This window comes from Phaethon aethereus (assembly GCF_964289735.1).
Source record: "Phaethon aethereus genome assembly, chromosome: 13".
NCBI classification, from domain to species: Eukaryota; Metazoa; Chordata; class Aves; order Phaethontiformes; family Phaethontidae; genus Phaethon; species Phaethon aethereus.
Genome location: NC_138589.1, coordinates 16,755,991 through 16,778,528, shown reverse-complemented (window position 1 = coordinate 16,778,528; position 22,538 = coordinate 16,755,991). Strand labels below are relative to the sequence as shown.

The following is a 22,538-nucleotide window of genomic DNA, read 5'->3' as shown; positions in this document are numbered from 1 at the left end:
AGAAAGCAGTAAAAGAAATAGTCATAGTCAGGTCCAGAATTACAGTCCAAGTGATTCGGCAATACTCAGATTTCAGGTGATTCAAAATGCAGATGCTGGCGGGGAAACAAAAGCATTTTAAAGCAAATAATATGTTAAAGTTTCTATGTATATATGAATGTGCGTGTGAGATATATATATGTATATATAAAACCACATATTTGTACACGTATATACATCTATTCACGGGAGTGTGTCTGTGAATGTATAGCGGTACAATAGATGCCGTTAACCTCACATTCAGGAGTAATGGCATGCATATGAACAACTGCTCTGCAGTTGAGAAAATATCTGAGTATTGCAAATTGCCAAAGGCTTCAAAACCAGGGGACTAATATAAAAATTAGGAAATTAAGACTAATCAGGTTATTCAGACGGAACTATTGTATTTCATTCAAAGCGCAGTAAACATATGGATTAATCAGCCAATAAGACCACTGAGGCGAGGACTGTGGTTTGCTCTCCGGAAAAAATGATTTCTTCTAATTTTTTTGTAATTTCTACTTGTTCATGGAACTAAAACAAATATTTAGATGACTGACTGACCAATTTGCCAGTAAAAGTTGTTTGAAGTGTAGTTTAATTGATCATCATGGATGCGTTTTTCACTCCATTTTTTAAAAATTTCTTGTAAAGACAAATTGAGGTAGTCATTTTCTGTCTTTTTTAGTCTGCCTGGTTCAAAAGCTCCATATGCAGTTTAGACAGTGAAACAATAAACTAACTCATGCAAAGACTTGTTTGAAACCCTGAGCCTTGCTGGGCTCTGCCGGTGCCGTGCCACGGCCTGGCAGCGCACGAGTTCTGCGGGAAGCGGAGCCAGTGCCTTCGGCGGCCTTGGGGGCTCAGGTCAAGCGCCCATTTGTGCAACGGCGTTTTTAGCTCAGGTTTCGGGGACCTAAGTGGCTTTAGCCCTTCAGCAAACGGGTGACCATCCTGGTTTCAGCTTTCGGGGGTTTTTTTTGCAAACCCGGTATAAAGCGGACACAGACGAGAGCACGGCCATCGCTCGTATGAGTTATTGGTAGCTCCCAGGACCATTTGGGAGCCAGGTCAGAGAAGCGGTGGTGTAAACCCCTCACTCCCACACCTCGCTGCGCTGGCCTGCACGAAGGAGGAGGGGACGCTGCCGCAGGGGCGCAGGAGGGGCGGCTCTCTGCCACGGCCGCGGCCGGTCACAGCCTGACGCGCTCGGGCTCTTGGCGACGAGGGCTTGCCCCGGTTGCCTGCCATCTCCTCTGGAAAGGGACGACATCCTGAGGGCTCCCTGAGGTTATCCTACAGGGCAACGGACTGACGGGACTAGCGCGGAGCTGTGCGGATGAAGGTGGGCAAAGGCGGGTGAAGGGTGGGTCGGGGTGCTGAGAAAGGGGTAAAGCCGCTGTCCCCTGACTCTCGGTGGCTGCGTGGTTACGCTCTCACAAACGTAAAACGTTGGTGGGGAGACAGCAACCTGACGTGTCAGCATCGACGTGGAACGAAGTCGCCGCAGAGCCGGCCCCGTCGGTTTGCCGGCGCAGCCCCGAACCCGCAGGCACAGGGACCGCGGCAGAAAACTGTATTTACACAAAGAAATCTCACTTCTGCTACAGCTTCCTTGGGAGCCCATGGGAGGGGGTAGCTCTTCAGCTGAGGATGCTGTCTCAGCCTTATATAAATACCTGTAGCATTGCTCAAATAGTTCATTAGTAGCTTATGAGTTTGTGTGCTGGCATTCCTCGCTAGCTCTAATTGCAAGGATGTTGATTCGTGCCGCGTCCGACCGGAGCCGGCTAACAGATTCTCTGCTCTATTGCCCCATGAAATGAGGTGCTACTGTGTTTGACTCCAGCTGAAAAGGATCCCATCCCGTTTAGTAAAGAGGCTGGCTAGGGCTGACCTAGCTGGGGACAGATTTCCTTCCAAATCGCAGAGAAGTCCTCCTGAATATGAGATGTTAATTGTGGCAGGAATTAAGGATTAAACAGTCATGGCTTCAGGTTACTATTGGGAACTGAAATCAGGATTACAAAGGAAACTGGGCCATGCCCTCACAATGCTATTACCCCAGTTCTTGAATCTAAAAAACCTCAGAAACTCATCCTCGGTGACCAATAAAAACTAGTCTAAATTGTGCTTATTGAGGCCTGAGGAAAAGAGTCATAATTGTGCAGCCATAGTCTGGACACCTTTCAAAGCAGAAGATAACATCAAGGACAAGAGGGAGATTCGGCCCCGATTGATACCTCTGCAGCCTTGGCTAGCGCCAGAGCTCCGGCGCTGGCCGTGCATCCGGCCACAACCCCACCTCCTGCCCGGGGAGACAGACCCCGCGCCGGAGGCCAGCCGCCCGCGCCTCAAGTCACCCCGAGGAGAGCAAACGCATCTCCCCCGGGCAGAGGGTCGGCGAAGTCCCTGGGCAAGTTCAGCCTCAAGCCTGGGGTAACGGTCCAGCTCGGTGGCTGCACCCCTGCGGGCAGGGACAAGGCGGGCTCGGCGGCGGGGGTGAGCGCGGCGGCCGGAGGGCTCGGCGCCGGGGCGATACTCCTCGCTCACGCCCTTGGCGGGCACGCTCAGGCGGGCTAAGTATTTATGACGCTGCGAAACCCCGTACCTGACCCCAGAACACAAAGCCATGGAGATGAACGGGAAGAAAAAAGACATCCTGTGGTTGAAATTTATGACGTGGTAGCACATACTTAATAACCAATTAAAGCGAAGATTTATTGGGAGCTAAATTACATTTGTATTATAAATAGAACTAGAATATACTGTTACAGAACAAAAGCAAAACATCTTAGCATTTAATATTGTAAAAGACAAAGTAATCTAATGGACCCTAAATGTTAATGGGTGTAAAGATTTACACTTTAATTGCATTTTTAAGTCGTCCTATTCTACAGTGCTCTTTTTTCTATGTACGTAGAAATCGGCAATGTGCTGCAACATTATACTTAGTAGTGGCAAGACTGACTTCAGGAAACCTGTTATTATAGGCAAGATCAGTTTATTACTTATAAATCCTCACAAACATTTTAATTGAAATGAGCAGTGGACTTTCACTGACCTTGGCTGTATGGATGTGAGACCTTCATAGCAAATTAAGCCGGTGAAAAGTGTGTGTGTGTGTGTGTGTGTGTGTGCGGGAAGCCAAGAAGGGAGGGAGCGGTAACATGACGACTTCTATTTGTAAAGCCAACAAATAAACTATATTAGATTTGGGGATTTGCTTTATGGCAAGGAAAAAAAAAAAACCTAGCAAATGACAGAACATGAAATTACATGTGATTATATTATCAAATAATAATATCATATTTATTAAAGTATTATCAGCTATAACCCAGCTTTGGGAGGATATCTGAGGTTGGCATTTTAGGACCTGCTTTCATAGCATATAGAAATGTTACAAACTTCCCAGAAACCGATTCCCGTGCTCATAAAATTTCTCTTCCAGTTTCTGTTGCCGCTCCAAGATTCATAAGCTGAGTTACAGTTATAGATGAATCTAACTCATATTACATTTGAAAAAATAAATGTGCACTAAAAGTAATTAAAGCATGTTGGTTCATGAATAATACACCATTTTACTACTATTTGCAGAGTATAATGAGACAAGCTACTAAATTGACAATGAATGCTCTATTATGTGATTGCCAACTGTTTTATAAGATATTGAACAGATTCATTTATTCTATCATCATGTGCATTATCAAGCTATTGCTTTTTAATAAATTAATTTCTGCTATGTCTCCAGAGCCTTACTTTGAAATCTGGCTGAAGGCATAAATGAAATTAATTTCGTGGTCGGAGTTTAACTACCAGTGCCGGGTGACTTACAAATACCGCGTCGCAGCCGGCAGCCGCCGCAGACGGGGATTTCTGCCGGGCGGCCGCAGCAGCGGCGCGCTGGCCGCGGCGGAGGGGCTTAATTGCGACGGCGGGGATGCCTTTTAATAGCCAGCTGACAGAAATAGTCGCCCCTGCAGCGCAGGGCTCTCTGACCGCTCTTGTTTGTCGGGGTGCTGGGTGCCAGCCACCCCCTTCCCTTGCCCTTCACCCCCGCCCACCTTCACGCCGTAAATTGACCCTTTAATTGTGCAGCAGCCTAAACCCGGTGACGCCGAGCGTAAAGCAGTGCTTAATCCCTGGCTGGGTGATAGCGTCACGAGGAGAGCGATGCGGTGGCAGGGAGCAATCGCCGATCTTGGCTGCGCGCTGTGTTGGGGAGAGGGTTATCTGCAACATCACGTAACGTCCGTGCAGCCCCGGTGCCGCAGGGCCACTTCCCTCAGCGCAAACAACTCCTGATTGCGTCTGGTGGCGGGGCTCGGTGGTAGAACTAACCTTGCCGCAATGTTGTGATTTCTGAAGGGAGCCTTCCTCCGTATTTTTAACAGTAAGTCTGACAGGCGTCATATTAAAAACAGGGCTTAATTCTAATGCAACTATTCCCACCCGCCTTCCCCTTTTCATTTTTGTGCCTCTGTAATGCACGAACTTCTCCTGCTCGTAAAGATTAAAGGAAAAGCTTTGCTGGAAGGAAAATACTTCTGGTTTGTTTGTAGTCCGGGTACGTTTGAGATAGTCTCAGTACCGGCTCCCTCTCTCCTCTCTTCTCCAGCCACGTCGGCTCAGTGCTGGGAGGGAAAGAAAGGGAGAGAAATAAAGCCTTCCCTGGGATGAGAGGTAATTCGGGATCTATTGAAGTGAAGTTTCAGGCTTCTTTTGAACTGTGACCCGCGGCCGCCGGCCGGGCGCTCCGTGGGCTGCGCAGCCTGTGATGCATTGCTGACTGCGTCCACCAGAGACCGAGCCCAGGCCAGCAGTTCGCTTACAAGTTTACACTGGATTTAAGTCAAAATGCTAAAACGCTGGTGTTCAATCACTGCTAACCGTGCGCTCGGCAGACAGCTCCCAGCAGACTCTGTGCTTGTAAAATCCAATACGCCACATAAAGTAAGGGTTTATGGAGGTGCAAGGGGTTTTGAAGACCTTTTTTTTTCCCCTTCCCTCCCGCTTGGTTTCTTGTGATGCTGCTCTTCAGGTGCTGGGAGGGCTCCGGCTGCGTCCCGCACAGAAAGCAGGCAGCAGCTTCCCGTGTCCGCAGCCTTTCCCTGGCTCTCCTGCCCGTCCTCTCAGGCTGCCGGCAAAAGGCCAAGTCCACTGTAAGGCCATTAGTTACGTGCCGACGTGCGCTCGCTTCCTCTCTCCTCCCTCTGCGAAACGCGTGCGCGTCGCGCACCCGCAAGCATCGCACGCCTTTCTCAATGCCCACTAAGCACATCACAGAGCTGCTCAAGCCACCGCTGCGAAAGGCTAACGCCGGCTCAAGGAAGAGGGTGCCTGCCTTGCCGGGAGGGACCGCGTCAGTCTGGTGTAGGGAGCCCCTAATTTAGACTGTGCTCACATATCTGCAGGTACTGCACCAGACCTGCGTGGCTTCCGTATGAACGATGAGCACAGGGCAGACTTCAGTCCCAAAGCGTTGGCTAATGCTCAGTTTTTATAACAGTTCTTTTAAAAGAGTGACGATAAACAGCCAAAATATTCTCACCAGGCATTTGGCGATCTGTTCTGTACCCCCTTAAGGTAGATGATTTTCTGGGACTCAAAAAAAATATATATCTTCCTCTCTTTTTTTTTTTCCATAAGCAACTGCCCAGCAAATTGATAAGAGCCCTTTTTAATTAGATAGCGAAGTTGTATGGGTAATGTTCCATATAAAAGGTCTATAAAACACAGCAGAATTAATAAAATGACTGCTTCTCATTTAATTCAGGTCCTCCAAAGGGATCCGTATGTCTTGCTTTGGTCTGTTTGTAGTACTTCACCACCCAGCCACGAATTGATTAAAATCACATTCCTCACTTAAAACTGGAGCCCAGTTGGTAAGAGATACGGGATTGTAATTAAGGTCTGTGCACAGACACATGAACCCCCATAAAAAAAATACCAAAAGGAATCATTGCGCATCGCTTGGATTATATGCAAACACAGCTTATGTTGACAGCTACCTCTGGATGACTCCATCAGTACACACTTTATCTCCAGCTGTCCAAGTAATTTTCCCAGGATTTCGCCCCTCTTTTTCACTCCTCTCCACACAGATGGATTAGAGCAACAAACGGTTTACATGCTGCACATCATTAGCTATCCTCCCTCACTACCCAGCGGATAACAACTGGGCTCTATCATCAGGACATTCATAACACCTTGACACTTTTACAACTATGCTGTTCTCTGCCAGAGCAATCTTCTCTTTTAAAGCATGACGCTAATTCACGAAACACCGGTTGGAAAGCACTCTGCAAACGCAACAGGGGTGGGGGAGAGAAGAAAAAGCACAGCCCAGAAAGGCATCTAGTAAATAACATAGTTAGCACTGTAAAAAAAAAAAAGAAGAGGAGGAAAGCAGCACATTCTTTCTCTCCAAGATACCTCTCTATTCTCCCATCGCCTCTGTCCCGCGGTGAAGGACATCAGCCAACAGCCACGCATCCGTCTGCCGCATTTCAAGGCTTCCCTCGCCGTGTCAGCCGGGCGCCTTCAGCGCCCGGCGTCAGCGCGGCTCCCTGCGGCTGCAGGCTGAAGCAGGCAGGCGGTTCGGCTGCTCGGCTCCCTGCTCGGGTGCTGTGCTCCTGGGGACGGCTTGGCTGCTTCCCTGCAGAGGGGCACGGGTGTCGCTGAGGAGCCCCTTCGCCAAGGGAGCGGCTGAAGGCTTCAGTCGGTAGTGTGTTTGCTGTTGGGCATTACCAACGGCTGTTCTGGTTTTCCTAACCTGCCTACGGTCTCAGGGCATCTTGACTCTGAAAGATGCGTTAACAAAACAATGTATTCACTCCCTGCATAGGCTGGGATCCTGCTGCAGCGACCATGCATGCTCAGACATGGGCTTACACTTAGAATAAAATACAAGCCTCATCAGCCGCTGTGGATGGAGAAAAATACATTTTAGCAGCATTTTCCAAGCTTCTCAGCATGCCCCCTGCTGCCCCAGCCATACGCTTTAATGTATAGTACACGCTTGTTTAAAAAAGAAATACATAAGGAGAAAGAGTAATTACCGTAGCTTAAATTCGGCCTGATAAGAAGGGCTTGCACAGTCTGAGCAGCTGTTCCACTGCCATTCAGATTATGAAAATATAATCCTAGAGAACCTTGTCAAGATAAATACAGAGCATGAAATGTACAGGCAATTTTTCCCCAGCCACATATAATGATCAATTCCAAAGCCACAAGTGATACCAAAGGACAAAATAAGATCTGTCTAGACTTTCTCACTTACAAGATATTGATCATTCCAATGGTAAACTGGTTAGTATAAGTGTGTTTGGCTTGAAAGGTCATGAGCTTAACACCTGACAAGGAGTTATTCAACCTTGATAAAAGTCAAATTATTGTGGTGTTGCTGGAAAGACTTTCTCTAATAAAAATCCCTACCCGGTCTGAGAAGATCTGAAATAGCTCTTCCAGATGTCAAAAGATAAAACAGGGGGGGGAAAAAAAAGTCAAGACTTGGCCTGGGTTTCTGCTGGTTCACCTCTGTCTGATTTTGCAAGTAGAGGTCCCAGCAGTCCGTTACTTTCGGGGCAGACCACGGGCAACATCTGCCGCACTGAGAGCAGTGGAAACGGTCACTAATTGAAATGGCACCTCCATTCCCGTAAGAGCTCCTGGTGGCTCTTCATTTCTAGCAAGGGAGTTTGCTCGCTCACCTACATGGACTTGCAGATCCAGCACACCCATTTAGGGGGAAAAAATCACCCTTAAAATGGGAAATGTTGACTTTGGAAGGAAAGCAGAGGGGAAAGGGTCAAGCAACACCCTTCAGCGTGTGGGTGGGACATGCTCTGCGGCATCGCCTTCCAACGCCTCCCCTTCAGAAAGTCCTGTGGGGCTTGAGCGGTGCATCAGAGACACAGTCCTCGCCCAGCCGCCTCCTTTTTTATGGGCATAACTAGCAAGCGCTTATTAGGACTATTAGGAGCTTGATGTAAGTTTGCTGGATCTTTTCCAAGAACTATAAATACCCGATCTATTTTGCTTTATTCAGTTCTTTTTGTTTTGCTGATATGATACTAGTTAAGGTTAATGGGGTTTGCTTTAATATTAGACACAGGATCACTTAACTACCTTTAATGAACACTGGAGTCAATGCATTGTGGAGTAATTCACACAGACACTGCCCCAGGTAAATCAACTGGAAAAATGTAAGCCGGTCAAATAAATAAATCTGACTGGTTGTAAAAGTGCCAAATTTCACACCAAAATATATTTGAAAGCCAATGACTTAGGCACATCTAGGATATTAAAATGGAGGCTTTGGAGTCTGTTTCTTTTCAATTGCTTTTCCTTCTTAATGTCCCCTGCACATCCCTCCTGTGATGAAACCAAGCTAAGAGTGGAAGAAAAATTATTTTCACAAGTGTTTCTAATAGAAGCAAATGTTCTGCAGCTTTGTGCCCTTTTTTGTTTGGAATGAAAATGATAAAAAAAAAAGCTTTTTTTATGCTGGCTGTCTCAACACAGATGAGTGAGAGACAAAGAGGAGGAAAGAGAGAGGGAGAGGGAAAATGGAGAGAAAGAAAGAGAAGCAGAGAAGAAGAGAAAGAGATAATTAACGAGAGTGAAAGAAAAAGTAAGAAAGACACAGCGAGCAAGTCACTTTATCTGAGTTGAAGAAAATTGTGACAGTGAAATTCTAGACAGGGTAATACACTAGTGTCAATAAATATTTATTAACCAGAAGTAGGAACCAGAGGAACCCGACCAACTCAGTGAGGTTACGGGGCTGCTTACTTCATGCTAATGGAAAACTATGCTAACGTTAAAAACGCTTTTACCTTGTAAGACTGAAATAGTGAGCCGTGTACAGAGGAAAAAACAGATATATAATACGTCCCAGATATTCTTTGAAGGAAGGCAGGTGATCTCTTTTAGTACTGAATTCTTACAAAAGCATGCAATATTTCAGCAATAAGGAATGACAGGGTGTTCATTATCACTTATTAATGTTTGCCTAAATGGACCATACGGCCCCGGCCTTCGGGGGAGTGCAGAGCTCCCAGCATTGCTTAATTACTGCCTCTTCTTGACCCAGCAATGCCAAGCTCTGATGCAAAGCTCTGCTCTCATAGACTGGCTGTATCATTATATGAAAGTAATTCTGTTTAGCTGTGAAAAGCAAAAATAATGCATTTGTGAAGGCTGTTGCACAGGTGACAGAAATTAATCAGTTTTTCTTCCCAGATAAACGCCAGACAATACAAGGAATTTGAACTGTAGCCATTGCCTCAACTTGCAAACACTTTGACTCATGCCACTAGTTTTCAGACCTTACACTATACCAGCATCTGGTCTGTGCAGCACAGACTGGACAAAACTTCTAGGAGAGAAGGAAGAGCTTTTTTTTTTTTCTTTTTTCTTCTCTTTTTTTTTTTTCTATTTTTTTTCCCCAAAAGGTTGCAAAGAGGTGGTGTTCTTTCTGGAATAGCCCCTTTTATTTCTTTATTCCACCAAATGTTTCAGTGGAGGAGCAAGATCATTAGGATGTACTGGCCTTGGGGAAGGGGCTTGCTGCAGACAGAGGAAGACACGTGGGCAGGATGGATATTTACTGAAGGCTGTTGCTAGACAGGTGGTGCAGCAGGTATAAGAAGCAAGGCCATATATTCTCTCCCGCTGCTTTAGGAAAGACTGTGGCATTAGGTAAGGAAGTGGACAAGTAGGGAGGTGGCCGAGGCTGCACTTGAAGCAGAAGCTTGAAGGATGCCAAGGCCTTTGGGGAAAAGAAAAAGTCCTCATTTTCTCTATGTAAAGCCAGGTCAGCTTATTCACCCTAGATCTGTGGGCAATGGCTCCCAGGTTCCCCTGTCCACTCAGAAGAAATTTAACTTCACAGATTGAGACTTTGCTTATAGATGTTTCAACCCCTTATGTGCAGAGGAGACTCCACATCACCTACCTGAGAAGAGCTCGCACAAAACCAGAATTAGTTGTAAAATCAAAAAAAAAAGTCAAACCACATTGTAATATGTGACACTAAGGTATAGCTGTTAACTGCAATATCAGAATTACTTACATAAGCGTGGTGGGGTTTTTTGTGGGAGGGATGCTATGGCTACTTCTTCCGGGTGAATGCGTGCCTTGACTTTAATACCTACTCAAAACCTAATCAAATGCATTATGATTGCAGACAAGAAAAATCATGGAAGGCAGACTGTTAATAATAAATCATAAATAATAAGGGGATCAAATAAGCTTCTATTAACAATGTGTCCTTCTATTTATTTGTTTATATTCTGTCTACAGAAAATGTGATGCTGGACTGAGGATGGCTTAGGACAACCTTCTGGCATGAAGACAGCTACAAAGCACAAAATACAAAAAACGAACTCAGAAAGAAACAAGAAAAAAAACAGCGTTTTCTTGGCATCAACAAGAAGCTCTTTATTTTTCCTCAAGTTTTCTTTTCTAAAAAAAAAAAAGGAACTAAGACATTTGCAGAAATGAGACAAACTTTCTCTTCAGGTGACAATATTCAAGCAAGCATGTTGTTTTATCAACTTTAAACGGAAAGAAAAAAAAAGAGAGATTTGGAATGGGACACAGTATCAGGAGAACTGAGAAACTGTGAACTTTCAAAGAAAAAAACCTCCTTCAAACTGTGAACTGAGAAATGGATGGAAATACCACTTAAACCCCTGATTATGCTCTGTGTGTTCTTAAGGAGGCAACATCTACTTTGCTAACTCAACGGTATTTAGGGAATGGTTTACAACATATCTTTTATTATAATCTTTTAAGAAAAAAACAGAAATATTTAATTAGCTGTGACTTTACCTTTTATGTTCAGATGTCTTCTTGCACCTTCTTTTTCTAGACAGCGCAGATGTATTTGCAGCCAGAAGTCAAGGGCAGGAAAGATTTCTTTCCTTAATAATCTTTTTATTTGCCACACCCAATAAAATCCTTGTAGGGAAAAAGAATCAACACAACTATTGCCTCCCAATCAATACCGAAAGCCTACCAGACAGTAATTATCAAAATAAAGAGGAAATCCCATATTGGGCTACGTACCTACCCATTAATCAAAACAACAGAAAATATCTGCAGCATTGCTTTTCTAAAATAAGACAAAAGATGCCTCCTTGGGTTACACTTTGAACAGGCTATAATCAAAAGAAAGAGAACCAAGACTAACTAAGCCCCAGGAAGCTGCATTGTCCCTTTAACCCGCAGTATTCCCCATTTCCCATTAGTACTTAACATTTTTCACTATGTTGTGACTGCTATTATTTCATTTAACACTGGTTAATCTGTATCTGAGGTATATGGAAACCCTCTAGATGATAAGATTGGACAGGTTCCAGTGTTGGCAGTTTTCGAGCGTGCACACACTCGGTGTGTTTTGATCCTTCCAGGAGCTCCCTGCTATTTGGACTGCCTGCCAATTCGTTCTTGGATCAGCCTCTCGCTCAGCTCCCACAGGGCTGCGGCCACCGCTTCGCCCTGCGCCTCCTGCGATGGCAGGCAGCGGCAGCAGTTGTTGAAGTACATCCCTCCCAGGCCCTCCAGCTCCGCAGCCGTGGCACAGTAGACAGTTGTGGCAGCTCCTTGTTGCTGGAATTAAAAACAAACAAACAAAAAAAACAACTATATAAATATATATAGATATTTTATCATTGTAATCTTGACTGTGGTCCTTTGAGGCTGCACATCTTATGAACGCGTCAGTGAAAAGCATTGCAGCTGAGAGGGTAACCTGCCTGGGAACAAGGTTGAAACCCTGCTGAAGGTGCTGCCTGCCTGCCGGACCCTTATTTACAAAAGGCCTTAGTGAGGATTTTTTTTTTTTTTTTTTCTTTTCCTCTTAGAGCAAAAGAAAAGAAAAAAGACACTCCTGAACCCCGGCCCCGGTCTTTGCCGGAACGGTGGAGCCAGGTTTAAGAGCAGCACCTCCAAACTTACTGGTTTCCCCTTGCCACGCAGCAAACGCTTACAGCACGGCTTGGGCAACCCCCTCCTCATCCCGGCCAGCGGCGCGGGCTGACCCATATAAGTATCTTGTTTGTTTGGGTTTTTAAACCTCTGCTACAAAATTAAGCTGGGCACTCCAATTAAGACCTATCATGTAAAGTGCAATCGGGATCGGTGCCAAACCTGCCCATATATCTTCGATCAACAGTGTCACCGTGGCCATTGTCACCGCTGCCCTGTGAGAACGTTTACCTGCTCCAGGCAGACGGGGGTTCTGACCGTGCAGAGACGCGAGGCTTTCCAGGGGGTTTCTGTGCTGTAACAACCACTTCTCATGTCTTATAATTCAAGAAATGGAGCAGGTAGATTAGAGGCTTTTCTGGATCAGGGGGGTCTTTTTATATTTTTTTCCTTCTTTTTTTTCTTTTCCTTCTTCTTTTTTTTTCATACTAAGTAAACTTATGTTCAGACAGGAAGAATGTGTTTCTCTGAATTTCTCTAACAGAAACCTGGAGGCTGAGGCCACAGGGTTGGGACAAGCACCCCTGTACCAGTGATAGGCTACTCCTTGGCACGGATTGAAAGTGCAGTGCCAGAATAGCTGTAAAGAGGGCAAGAAGCTAGTTTGCTTTGTAAATTATAATTAAAAATAATAGGTGAGAGCGCATAGCAAGACACAACACTAATTTACAACCAATACAGTTTATCTGGCATCTTACAATTATTTATGTACATCTTAGTCCTTTCTGTGGTAACTAATTACGAGCTGATAGGAATCAGAATAAAGAGGCTGCCAAGCATGATTGAAAAAGTAAACAAAGAGAAATTAATGTTGCCACATTAGGATAATTTAACAGTGAAAAAGAATAGGCTTCAATCTCTTGTGGTTTTCCTCCAGTTCCTTTTTTCTGGCCTTTCATTGTCACAACCAAGGAAACTCAGGGTGCTGTTAGGGGGTCAACCTCCAGAACTTGGCACTCTCATCCCTCAAGGGCAGCGAGCAGCCTAACAAGCCCCAATTCTCCTTAACTGAGGCATCTTAATTTTGTATCAGCGAAGAAAGGCATATTTGTTTGCAAGACATGCGTCTTTCTCAGAAGATGGGATTAAACTGGTAACGATGACTCCACAGCTTAGAGATGATCTCCCATCACAAGGTAAACCAAAATTGGCTGTATTAAGTATTTTGAAAGGCATATATTTATCAACAGACCAAAATATTTTTAAAGTTAGTATAATACATAGTTATCCTCTTATTGAACCAATATCTTTCTTTTAAAAAAATAAAGTATCTTAAAGGCAGTAGCAGAAATGAAGAAAGTTCTACGAAAAATAATATTAATAGAGAACAATAAAATTCCTAAGCTCATATGAAGTATTCTATAAAGCTTCACAGCACAGGTATGATCACTGTATTCAGCTGTTTAGAATGATTCAAAGCCCCTGAAGATTATTATTAGTTTTTTGCAAGCAATTCAACTGGACTTCTATTAGAAAGGTAAAACTAAACTAAATTGCTCAATGCAGAGCGAGAGCCCTTAAGATATTGCCGAAAAGCATCCATGCAGCCAAGCTAAACTCAGGCTAGCTCTAGTGGAATTCAGCTGATTCATAAAATGGAAGTTTATCAGAGCAGTTTAAAATCCAAACCAAACAATAATTTATCTTTCCAAATGAGTAAAAATTGTCGACTTTTAAGCAAAATTCTCAGGAGGCAGAAGAACGTCCCACAGTATAACAGCAGTGCTTTATACCTCCAACACCGACACAACCTAAACTCCAGAAGAAGAGAACAGTTTTCCCTGTGCAAGCATAGGATATTTACTTTAAGTGATAAAAGATTATGTGGCTGGAAGCCCAAAGCACTTTATCTTGTGATGCCTCCAGTGTTTCACTGAGAACTGGATGTAAGCAATGTGCCATTTGCTTTTTGGCTGTGTGTATCTTTACTTCTTTCTAAATGTTTCAATAGTGTTGGCTGTTTTGGAAGAAGAAAGTTCAATGATTCTGTCATTGAAAGAAAAGTACCTTTCTTATTACTTAAGAGAAATGCAGTCATATTTATCCCTTTGTTGACAGAGGGCAAAGCTTTAATATCTCAGAATAATGGACAAACATGAATTCATCAAGCCTAGGACCTTCCTTCAGACGTCAAAACTACAACAGAAGGTAAATCTCAGATTCTCACAGACGTTTAAGCATCTCATTTCCTTCGATGAATGTGAGCTAGTTGCATTCAGACATCTGAGGACCTGCTTAAGCAACTTGCCCAAGGACAGAGAGCAAATGAGTGTCACAGAATCACACTTTGGGTTGGGAGGGATGTCAGGAGGTCTCTAGCCCAACCTCCTGCCCAAAGCAGGACGCCTAGGACCCCCATATATGCCATGCTGAATGGGAAGGTCCTCAAGGGACAAACTCCTCCTTTCCATCTATGACTCAGATACCACAAACCGCTGGGAAGAGCCAGCACTGCAGATAACTGCAGAACGCCTGCGCTGCCAGCCATGCCTAGCCAGGCTGAGAAACTGCTTAGTTTCTCAGTAAATATTGTTTATCCCTCATGAACACAGTCTTTTGAAAGACATCTTTATATGTTGGGCATTATGACAGTTTAATAACAACTTTTAATTTTTTGCTCATCAGCTTTCCTGTTCACATATCATCAGCATACGACAGCGGAGGATGTTAGGGAATCTAATTAGTAAACAATTCCATACTGCTGATACAAGATGAAACATTCTTAAACCGATAAAAAGAGCACTTTAATCACTGTTGAATGACTTTCAATGCCAAGCGGTTTGTGCCATGTCAGAACATAATTTGAAGAAGATTAGAGCACTATATAAAAGAATTAATGTTAACAACTTCGTTAAAAAATGTCTTAAACAATGAGCTTGTCAGTTGTCACAGACTCTCCCTGATCTATTGTGATTAACGCTCTCTCTCCCAACAATTTCAACCAATAAACAATGCTAGAAGCGCTGGGCAACCTAAACATTTTTTTTCCATATGCCCGTCAGTTGTACAGGGTGCTAATCACCAGAGCTGGGGGTCAGCCTTCTTTAACCTCCAACAAAGGCAGCGGGCTGCAATGATGAATACACAGGATAAAGAATTTGTGAGAAGTCCAACTGAATCTTTAATCATGCCTCAATGCCATTTCCGATCCAGTCAAACATTTGAAAGCTGCTAGGCAAGCACCACGCTATCAATCTTTCTAGCGTACGTAAAATTACCCGGGAATCTTGTTTTGGATTAAGTTGAAGAGTGTCTTAGTAATAAGGGTTCATCATTCTCTTCCGCAAATCATTTGTCAGTTTTGTAATACAATCTTCAACTGCAGCAGGGTGGGATTTATACAGCAGTTGCTGTTTATTTATAGTTGAGGCTCAAAGATCTGAATTATCCCTCCTTCCAAAATCCTTTGTTGAGATGAAAATACTAAGTAGCTACTAGTTCATAGGCATTTATTTCATAACTGCTAGCTGTCAATTTGTAACTGATGGCACTGAGTACAAATTAATATTGAATATCTTAACAGTAAAAGAAAAGGGATTCTTGAGATACAGTATACGGTAAAACCCTCATTAATATATGCAATGCATCCGTTAGTATTTTAAGATACCATTTATGTTCCTGATAAGAAAACATATTACACAGTTAATGTTCAGTTTTCAGATTTGTCTACTTTCAAATGCATGCTGATTTTCTAAAATTAGATTCCTGTTCTGAAGCAGGTTTGCATATCAAGCATATAAATAACAGAAACAAAGCCATAACGTATCTGTGTACTTATCCACTACAAACGAGTAAGATCCACTCTGAACTCTGTTAAGGGCATACAGATAGCATTAAACGTTGCCTGCCTGTGAGATGGGATCAGCTTCTTGGAAAAGGAGGAGTTTTTCTTACAAAAAAATAAGGATAAAGGCCAGTTATCTTGGTAGCTTGAGGTTAAGTTTAGCACAATGTTTTTTAAAAGATGGCCAGTGGAAAGAGGCGAATCCAAAATGACGAGAGAGACAAGTATTTGTGACAAGGGCCAGATTCGAAGCAAGCAGCTCGAGTGAAATAAAAAGGCAAGTGCTTTCTTAAAACTCTTCAGGCTGTTCCTGTTACTCATCTCAGGGCTGTTAGACAAAGCCAACACATCCCCAACACAAACCCACCGGATCCACACAACGGCACCGTGAACATACCATTTACAGAGGAATAACTCATTGCACAGTAGTGTAAAGGTGAGGCAGTATGAACATACTCCAGATCATGAAACCAGTGAGGCCTCCTGTACCTTCTTCGCGCCTCTGAAAAGCACCCTGAAGAGTTCAAATCCGTTCTGCTGGAGAGGGAGTTTCAGTTCACCGGCTAGCTCCGGCAGCGGTCAGTTCCTGATTTGATGAGAAATAGAAAATCTCCTTGGAATAACAAACGAAATGATACGGGGCCTATTTCCACAACGATCAGTTCCAAATCGCCCAAACCAAACCCTAAAGCTACGGCTGCCATTTCACGTTCCTCCAGCCCCATCTTCACCCGTTGCCAACCAGCACAGGCCCGTCACCTTCTCCCAGGCCTCGCGGATCTGCAGGGGCTGAGGTTCTGCTCCGTGGCTCATTGCCGGCCTGGCGCTGGCACTCGGGCTGCAGGCACGGGCTGCTGGGGCTCGCGCCCGGCCAGCCGGCCGAGCCGGCCACCGGCTGCCTGCGGCGGGCTGGGGAGCCGCCGCTCCAGGCCGCGGCCCAGCAGCCGAGCGTTGGCTCACCCCCTGGAAGAAAGCTGCCCTCCGAACACATTTTTCGTTTGGGGCTTGCTAGCAACCCCCAGCCAGGATTGTTCTGCAAAGTCTTCTCAAAACATATTTACTCCTTTCTCGGTAACGTGAAAATGTTTCAGCGGATGAGCTGAATCGGTAGTTTTCCCCACCAAGCCTTTGCGAACCACGCAGAGCGCCATGACCTCTTCAGAAAAACACTAGCAAGTCTAAAATCGTCACGTCCTCATTCAACCTGCAGGATTCCCCAGTATCTGAAGTGCTTTTAGGAGCAGCCTTAAGAGCCATTTGGTGGTATCGGCCACGGCTGAAGCTGGTCGTAGCTGAGGGACCTACTTCTCAACAGCAGGTGCCACTTTGCTCCGTCTCCTACCAGGGTAACTCGGTAGCTGTGAGGGACGCTTGCTTTTCGTACAACGCAGTGAGTTTTAGCCTTGCATGTCAGATGACAGGAGAACTGTTCGGTTCCTGCTGCAGTCCTCTTACTCAGAGCAATCCCAGATGTACAGTTATCTCATGAGTAACACTCAGAATATGTATGTATTAGTCTCCTGTAAGAAAATAGGATTCCCTGATTGCCTTTTGAGCAAGGAAATAAGAAATTGAGACCTGCCTTTGCTAGTTTGGGTGAGTATGATAAACTGAAATCATATCTGTGGCTAAAAAAATAAAAATTTGGAGCTGCCAAATATGATCTAAGAAACAAATTGGGCTTGGTTGACTTCAGGTCCCATCTCCACCTAAGTGGCAGCAGGCAAATGCGACCTGAACTGACTCTGTAATTACAGACTTTTCAAAGATCTCACTGAACCACATCTAAACCAGAGATTCTCAACCACCTCCCCTTCCCCCATCACCACATTTAAACCAGCAAAGCATCTCTTAGAAGATAATACAACAGATAAACTAAAATCTGTAAGGTTTGCTTTTTTTCCTCGGATGTATTCCTTTTTCAATTAATTCCCAGCTACAAAGACTCAAGGCTCCATCAGCTTCTCTACTTGCAAAGCATAGTTGGTTTCAAACTGTAACTTTTCTTAGCGTCATTAAGACCTTTACACATCTACAGTATCCTTTACATACATTATAGAAGATAAATGTACTATGTTCTTTGAGTAAGGAAACTGCAGTAGCTCACAAAAGAGGATTTGTTTTCAACTATTGAGGCATTAAGACCTAGTGATTACTTCAGCTACTCAGTATATGCAGCTATATTTAACTTACATTCTGGGTTTTAACTTGCAAAAGAAAATGCGTCCATTGTAATAAATGTATTTTGATAATGCACCATGTTGTTTGTGTTATGCAACACCTCATATGTGCTCAATTACAGCAATGATAGTGCTTGAAAACCTCCAACCTCCAACATCCAGTGTCAAACAGAGTGTCTGCAGTCATCCCACTGGAGAAAAAAATATAACAAACCAAACAACACAGGACGTCAAGTCAGGAGAACTGGGCTGGTTTTCTCTTTTCAACTTTTACTTCCCTAGTGAACTCGGACAAGTCACTTCAACTCCATGTACCTCACTTTTCCCAGCTGTAAAATGGGGAGAGTACTATTATTTACCCACCTCACAGGGGTGTTGTGAGGACTAGTTCAGATTTATGGAGTGCTTTCACACTTATTGTTGAAAAGCACTGTGTAAGTATAAAGCGGTATATTATAAACCATTGTTAAAATGTGTAGAAGATGTAGAACAAGGTTGGCAAAATAGCTGACAAAAATGTAATTACCTTTTAAAATCATGCCTATTTTTCTCTATTGTACAAACTTAATTCTTTAACCCGTGAAGCTGTCTGCTACACCAGGCCCTATTCCAGTCTCTTCCCTCTCTCATCCTATTTTTTTTTGCCCAGCTCACAGAGAACTTGGTAAAATTCTTATTAGCCCAAACACCATTGAATTCTTCAAAAATGGATGCTTTAGAGACAACCAGCCCCTGAAAGGGTGATCCATGGGTTCATCTCTCCTACCCTTTGCGTATGCTAGAGAGAGCCATCGTTGCATACCAGGGGTGGGGTTCAGCTGCCTAACATGGGTCATGCAGCATCTGGGCCGCCTTAGGATATCCCGCATGCTCTACAGCTGTCCTCCAGAAGGGCACATATTTCCCATGGGTCCAGTATTGTATTTGCCAGCCCCTCACAGATATCTCGGATAAAACCACACAGCGTTTAAGACAGCCCCAGACACCTATGTCTGTGCAACCCGATTGCTCTTACCAGCACCTGGAAGGGAGCTGGTTGCCAGCGGCAGCACTGTATTCCTTCCTGTTCCCAGTATCTTATTAAAGTCCACAATCAGCTTCTGAAAATTGACACAAAGCCATCTTAAGCTTCAAAAACTTTAATGAAACATATGGCTTTACCCTGCTCAACCAGCGTTTCAACAGCAGGAGCAGCAGCACGCCCCATGGGCTGCTGACCCTGGCCTTTTTACCCAAATCATTTCCAGGAAGATCACTGCTGCATTTTCTTCTCCTGCCTGCTGGACTCCCATTCACACCTGATTTACACTTTTAAGACATCATTGCTCCACTGAAGTGACAGTTTTGAACACCGCATGCAACTCGCTACGATCCAGCATTGCTTCGCTTCTCTTCTCGCAGGCTAGTATGGCGCAGTGGTACGATCCTGCATGCTCCTGCTCATTTCTGGATTTGGGAAAAATCTCTGAGGAAAATTATTGAGCTTCATTTCAGAGTGTAACGGGGCAAAGGTGCCATCAGGTTGACCATATTTTGTTGCTGTCCATTGATTGCCCCTTGCCCCATGCGCCAACACTGGCCAGCGGAGTGAGAAGCAAAGAGATGTAAGAGACGGTCCTTGGGCGTCACAGCAGCACTGTCGAGAGCTGATCGTACCTGAAAATCTCTGTCACTCACTTTCTGAAATTTTACAATGTGCATTTACATAAACGTGAGTCCTATCATCACTTGTCAGCCACTGTCAAAAATGGAAATCCTATGGAGGATATTGGAAATCCTCCTGAAACACGTATCCTGCCAGCTGAGGGCAGATTCTTCCGGGCAAGAGCAATTTGAAGAGTTGGGCAAACAGGTTGTTGACAATAAACATACCCTGCCAAAAAGAGATTAGATATGCTGCTGCGACTAACTCATCAGAATAGGGCTGGCTGGTGTTTGGGCATACGCAGATGAGAATTCATTGAAATCACTTCTGTTATTAACTTATGCTGACTTGAAATGTTTTATGTTTTTGCTGTACCTAACTTTAATTATAGATATACTTTATATAAATGTATGTATACATACAGTACTGTATATGCTGTATATATTTATATAGCTTTTTAATACTATTACTAGTCAAAATTTAGATTTTTTTCATATGCAGTATTGCAAAGAATGTCATCACAATACTGACATTTGGCTTCCTTCTTCATTGCACAGATAATTTTTTAGACTGACTTTCATTTTAAATATGAGGGGAAAAAAACCCCCACACAACACAATGCTTTATAAGCAAGTGACCTTTTGGGACAAATATTTAACAAGCTGTTTGCTTAGGTTTTAAAGATAAAGACTGTTTTTCATCTGTTGATACCCACACATACACACACAGACACACATTTCAGTAATACGACGCATTGAAAAACCACAGGGTGTTATGATGGGGACATATCATGGTAAGAAATTAGCTACTAACTTTGTCTTCCAGAAACTAATTAAGGGAACGTATTTTGCAATAATACAGATCTAGCAAACAGGCCTCTAAAGTCGAGGCTTAGAGCTGTAAGCCAGGCACTCCTGTATTATGTATGTGTGATTTTCATAGATAGCCTGCTGTAAAGTGTGCCCTGTTAGTGCATCTTTCAGGCTCAGAGACACTGGCCTTGTTAATATTTCATTTAGTACATACTGTAGAGTCTCATTTATATTACTTCTATAATTAATGGTGATAGCTTAGGCACTGCCTTTACAAGGAGAGATCCCTGTATGTTGGTCGATGGATAATGAGAAACAATAGATATTTCATTCACCAGCAGCTTGTTGCTAGTTAGTAGGAAATTATCGTGTGTACTGTTGCTTTAATTGCCAGGGTAAATAATGCTGCCGCTGTGTTAGTGAACATTTTAAAGCACTTGATGCAAATAGACTAGAAACAAAACACACACACAAAAAAATTACCTCTATTATGCTATACCTTAGCATAGGGAGTTAAAAAGGTATGTCTTAAAACATTTGCGTTCTATCATGCAAATATATCTTAATATGCATGTGCTGACTATTCAACTACTGTATTTTAGGAAATACAATTATGCTGCCTTTCTCTTCTCCTGCGTAGACTGTAAATAACTGTAGATCTTTCTCTTGTTTTCCTATGTAAATATATGTAAATACTAACAAGCTATGCATGCTGATATTCTAGGCAATTTCAGGTACTTTTATAATCTGAAGGCATGTACTTGAACTGGTTTGTTAAAAAAAAATCAACTCTCTCAAACCCTTTAAAGCTCATTAGAAATTAAAGATTTCTTACTAGACTGGTTCCTTCAATCTCAGTTGCTTTTTTGTTTATTTTTTTCCCTGCTTTGTCAACGTGGTCTCCCAAGACCCGCCACCAAGGATGCACACTCCAGCGCTGTTTTCTCCAAAGCGTGAAGCCCCATCTCAGGATACGATTCACTCCCCGACCGAGGACATGCACCATCTAGATTCAACACCATCCTTGCCTGTAAACCTCAACAGAGACTCGGAGAGGGGGGAAGTCTATCCCCTTTGCTCTGACCTCTCTGTCTGTTTAATGATGTTTTCTATTTCATTTTCTCAGCCCATAATCCATCAAGTAAGGATCTTATCCTGCTCGTGCCAGGACTGGGTTTGAGGGCAGATGCCGTCGCAGCCCAGAGCGGTCCCCACGTCTTTGGCCGTGTCTTTGCTCGTCGGCTGTGCTGCAGCCCGGCTGCTCACTCAGATGTGCTCCTCTGTTTGAACACACTCTTTACGTTTCTCTTCTAGCATGCTTATGACTTTGACAGACTGTGAAAATAATTTGATAAATAGCTTGATAAATTTCCCCATCTCTTCCCTTCAGTGCAGAAACACTGTTTGTGGGAACCTTTCGATTGAAGGAGTGTGAACAAAAATGAAATTACCTAAGCTTATAAATCAAGTCACCTCCTGTATACAAATTTGGAGGCAAGGTTTCAGTTTAGCTCTCTTCTTCCTTCTTTTTGTGTTCCTGTAATAAATGAAGATTCCTATGAGGAAAACAGTAAGAAGAAAAAGAGAGATGCATTTATCCCCCAATACGGTAAGGGGGGGGAAATCCCCTCTGCATTATCTATGGAAACTAAATGCAATGACAACTTTTTAATCGAAAGAAAACAGCTTTCATGTCTGAAGATGCTTTTTCCAGAGCAGATGTATAAGAATAAACACATCAATTGACGGGATCTTCATGACTTTTTAAGTTCCTCAAACTTAGCTCTGTGTCTGGGGAAGATATCTTTCCAGTCCTTGAAGACTCTTTTAAGATGAATGTTTAAAAAGCTGAGCTGACACGGGCATTATGTTCAAGTGCAAGCTGTACTATTCCTTAATAGAGGGCGTAGAAATGGTTCATAGGATTATTATCTTTCTACAGACAAAACCCATTACCTTCACACTAGGAGGGAAAAGCTAGTTTTTAACTTATATAAAACGGAATCAATTATCAATATCTTTGCATGGTTTCCCAGCTCTGCTGGAGAGCAGTCGCAGAGCTAAACACACAGAGCCATTTGGCAAGAGTGCTCCTTCCT

At 43.6% G+C, this 22,538-nt stretch overlaps 1 protein-coding gene across 2 annotated transcripts in view; it reads right to left on the bottom strand.

Moving 5' to 3' along the window:
- Positions 1-11,451: 11,451 nt before the first annotated feature.
- Positions 11,452-22,538, bottom strand: part of WWOX (WW domain containing oxidoreductase) — a gene marked incomplete at both ends in the record, with an annotated part of 530,600 nt that continues 519,513 nt past the window's right edge. Inside the window, one exon of one of the 2 annotated variants that reach the window (XM_082005833.1) lies at positions 11,452-11,640. In XM_082005833.1, coding sequence (XP_081861959.1) covers positions 11,452-11,640 — 189 coding nt within the window. The remainder of the gene's footprint in view (positions 11,641-22,538) is intronic. The other variant, XM_082005832.1, reaches the window with a different exon arrangement.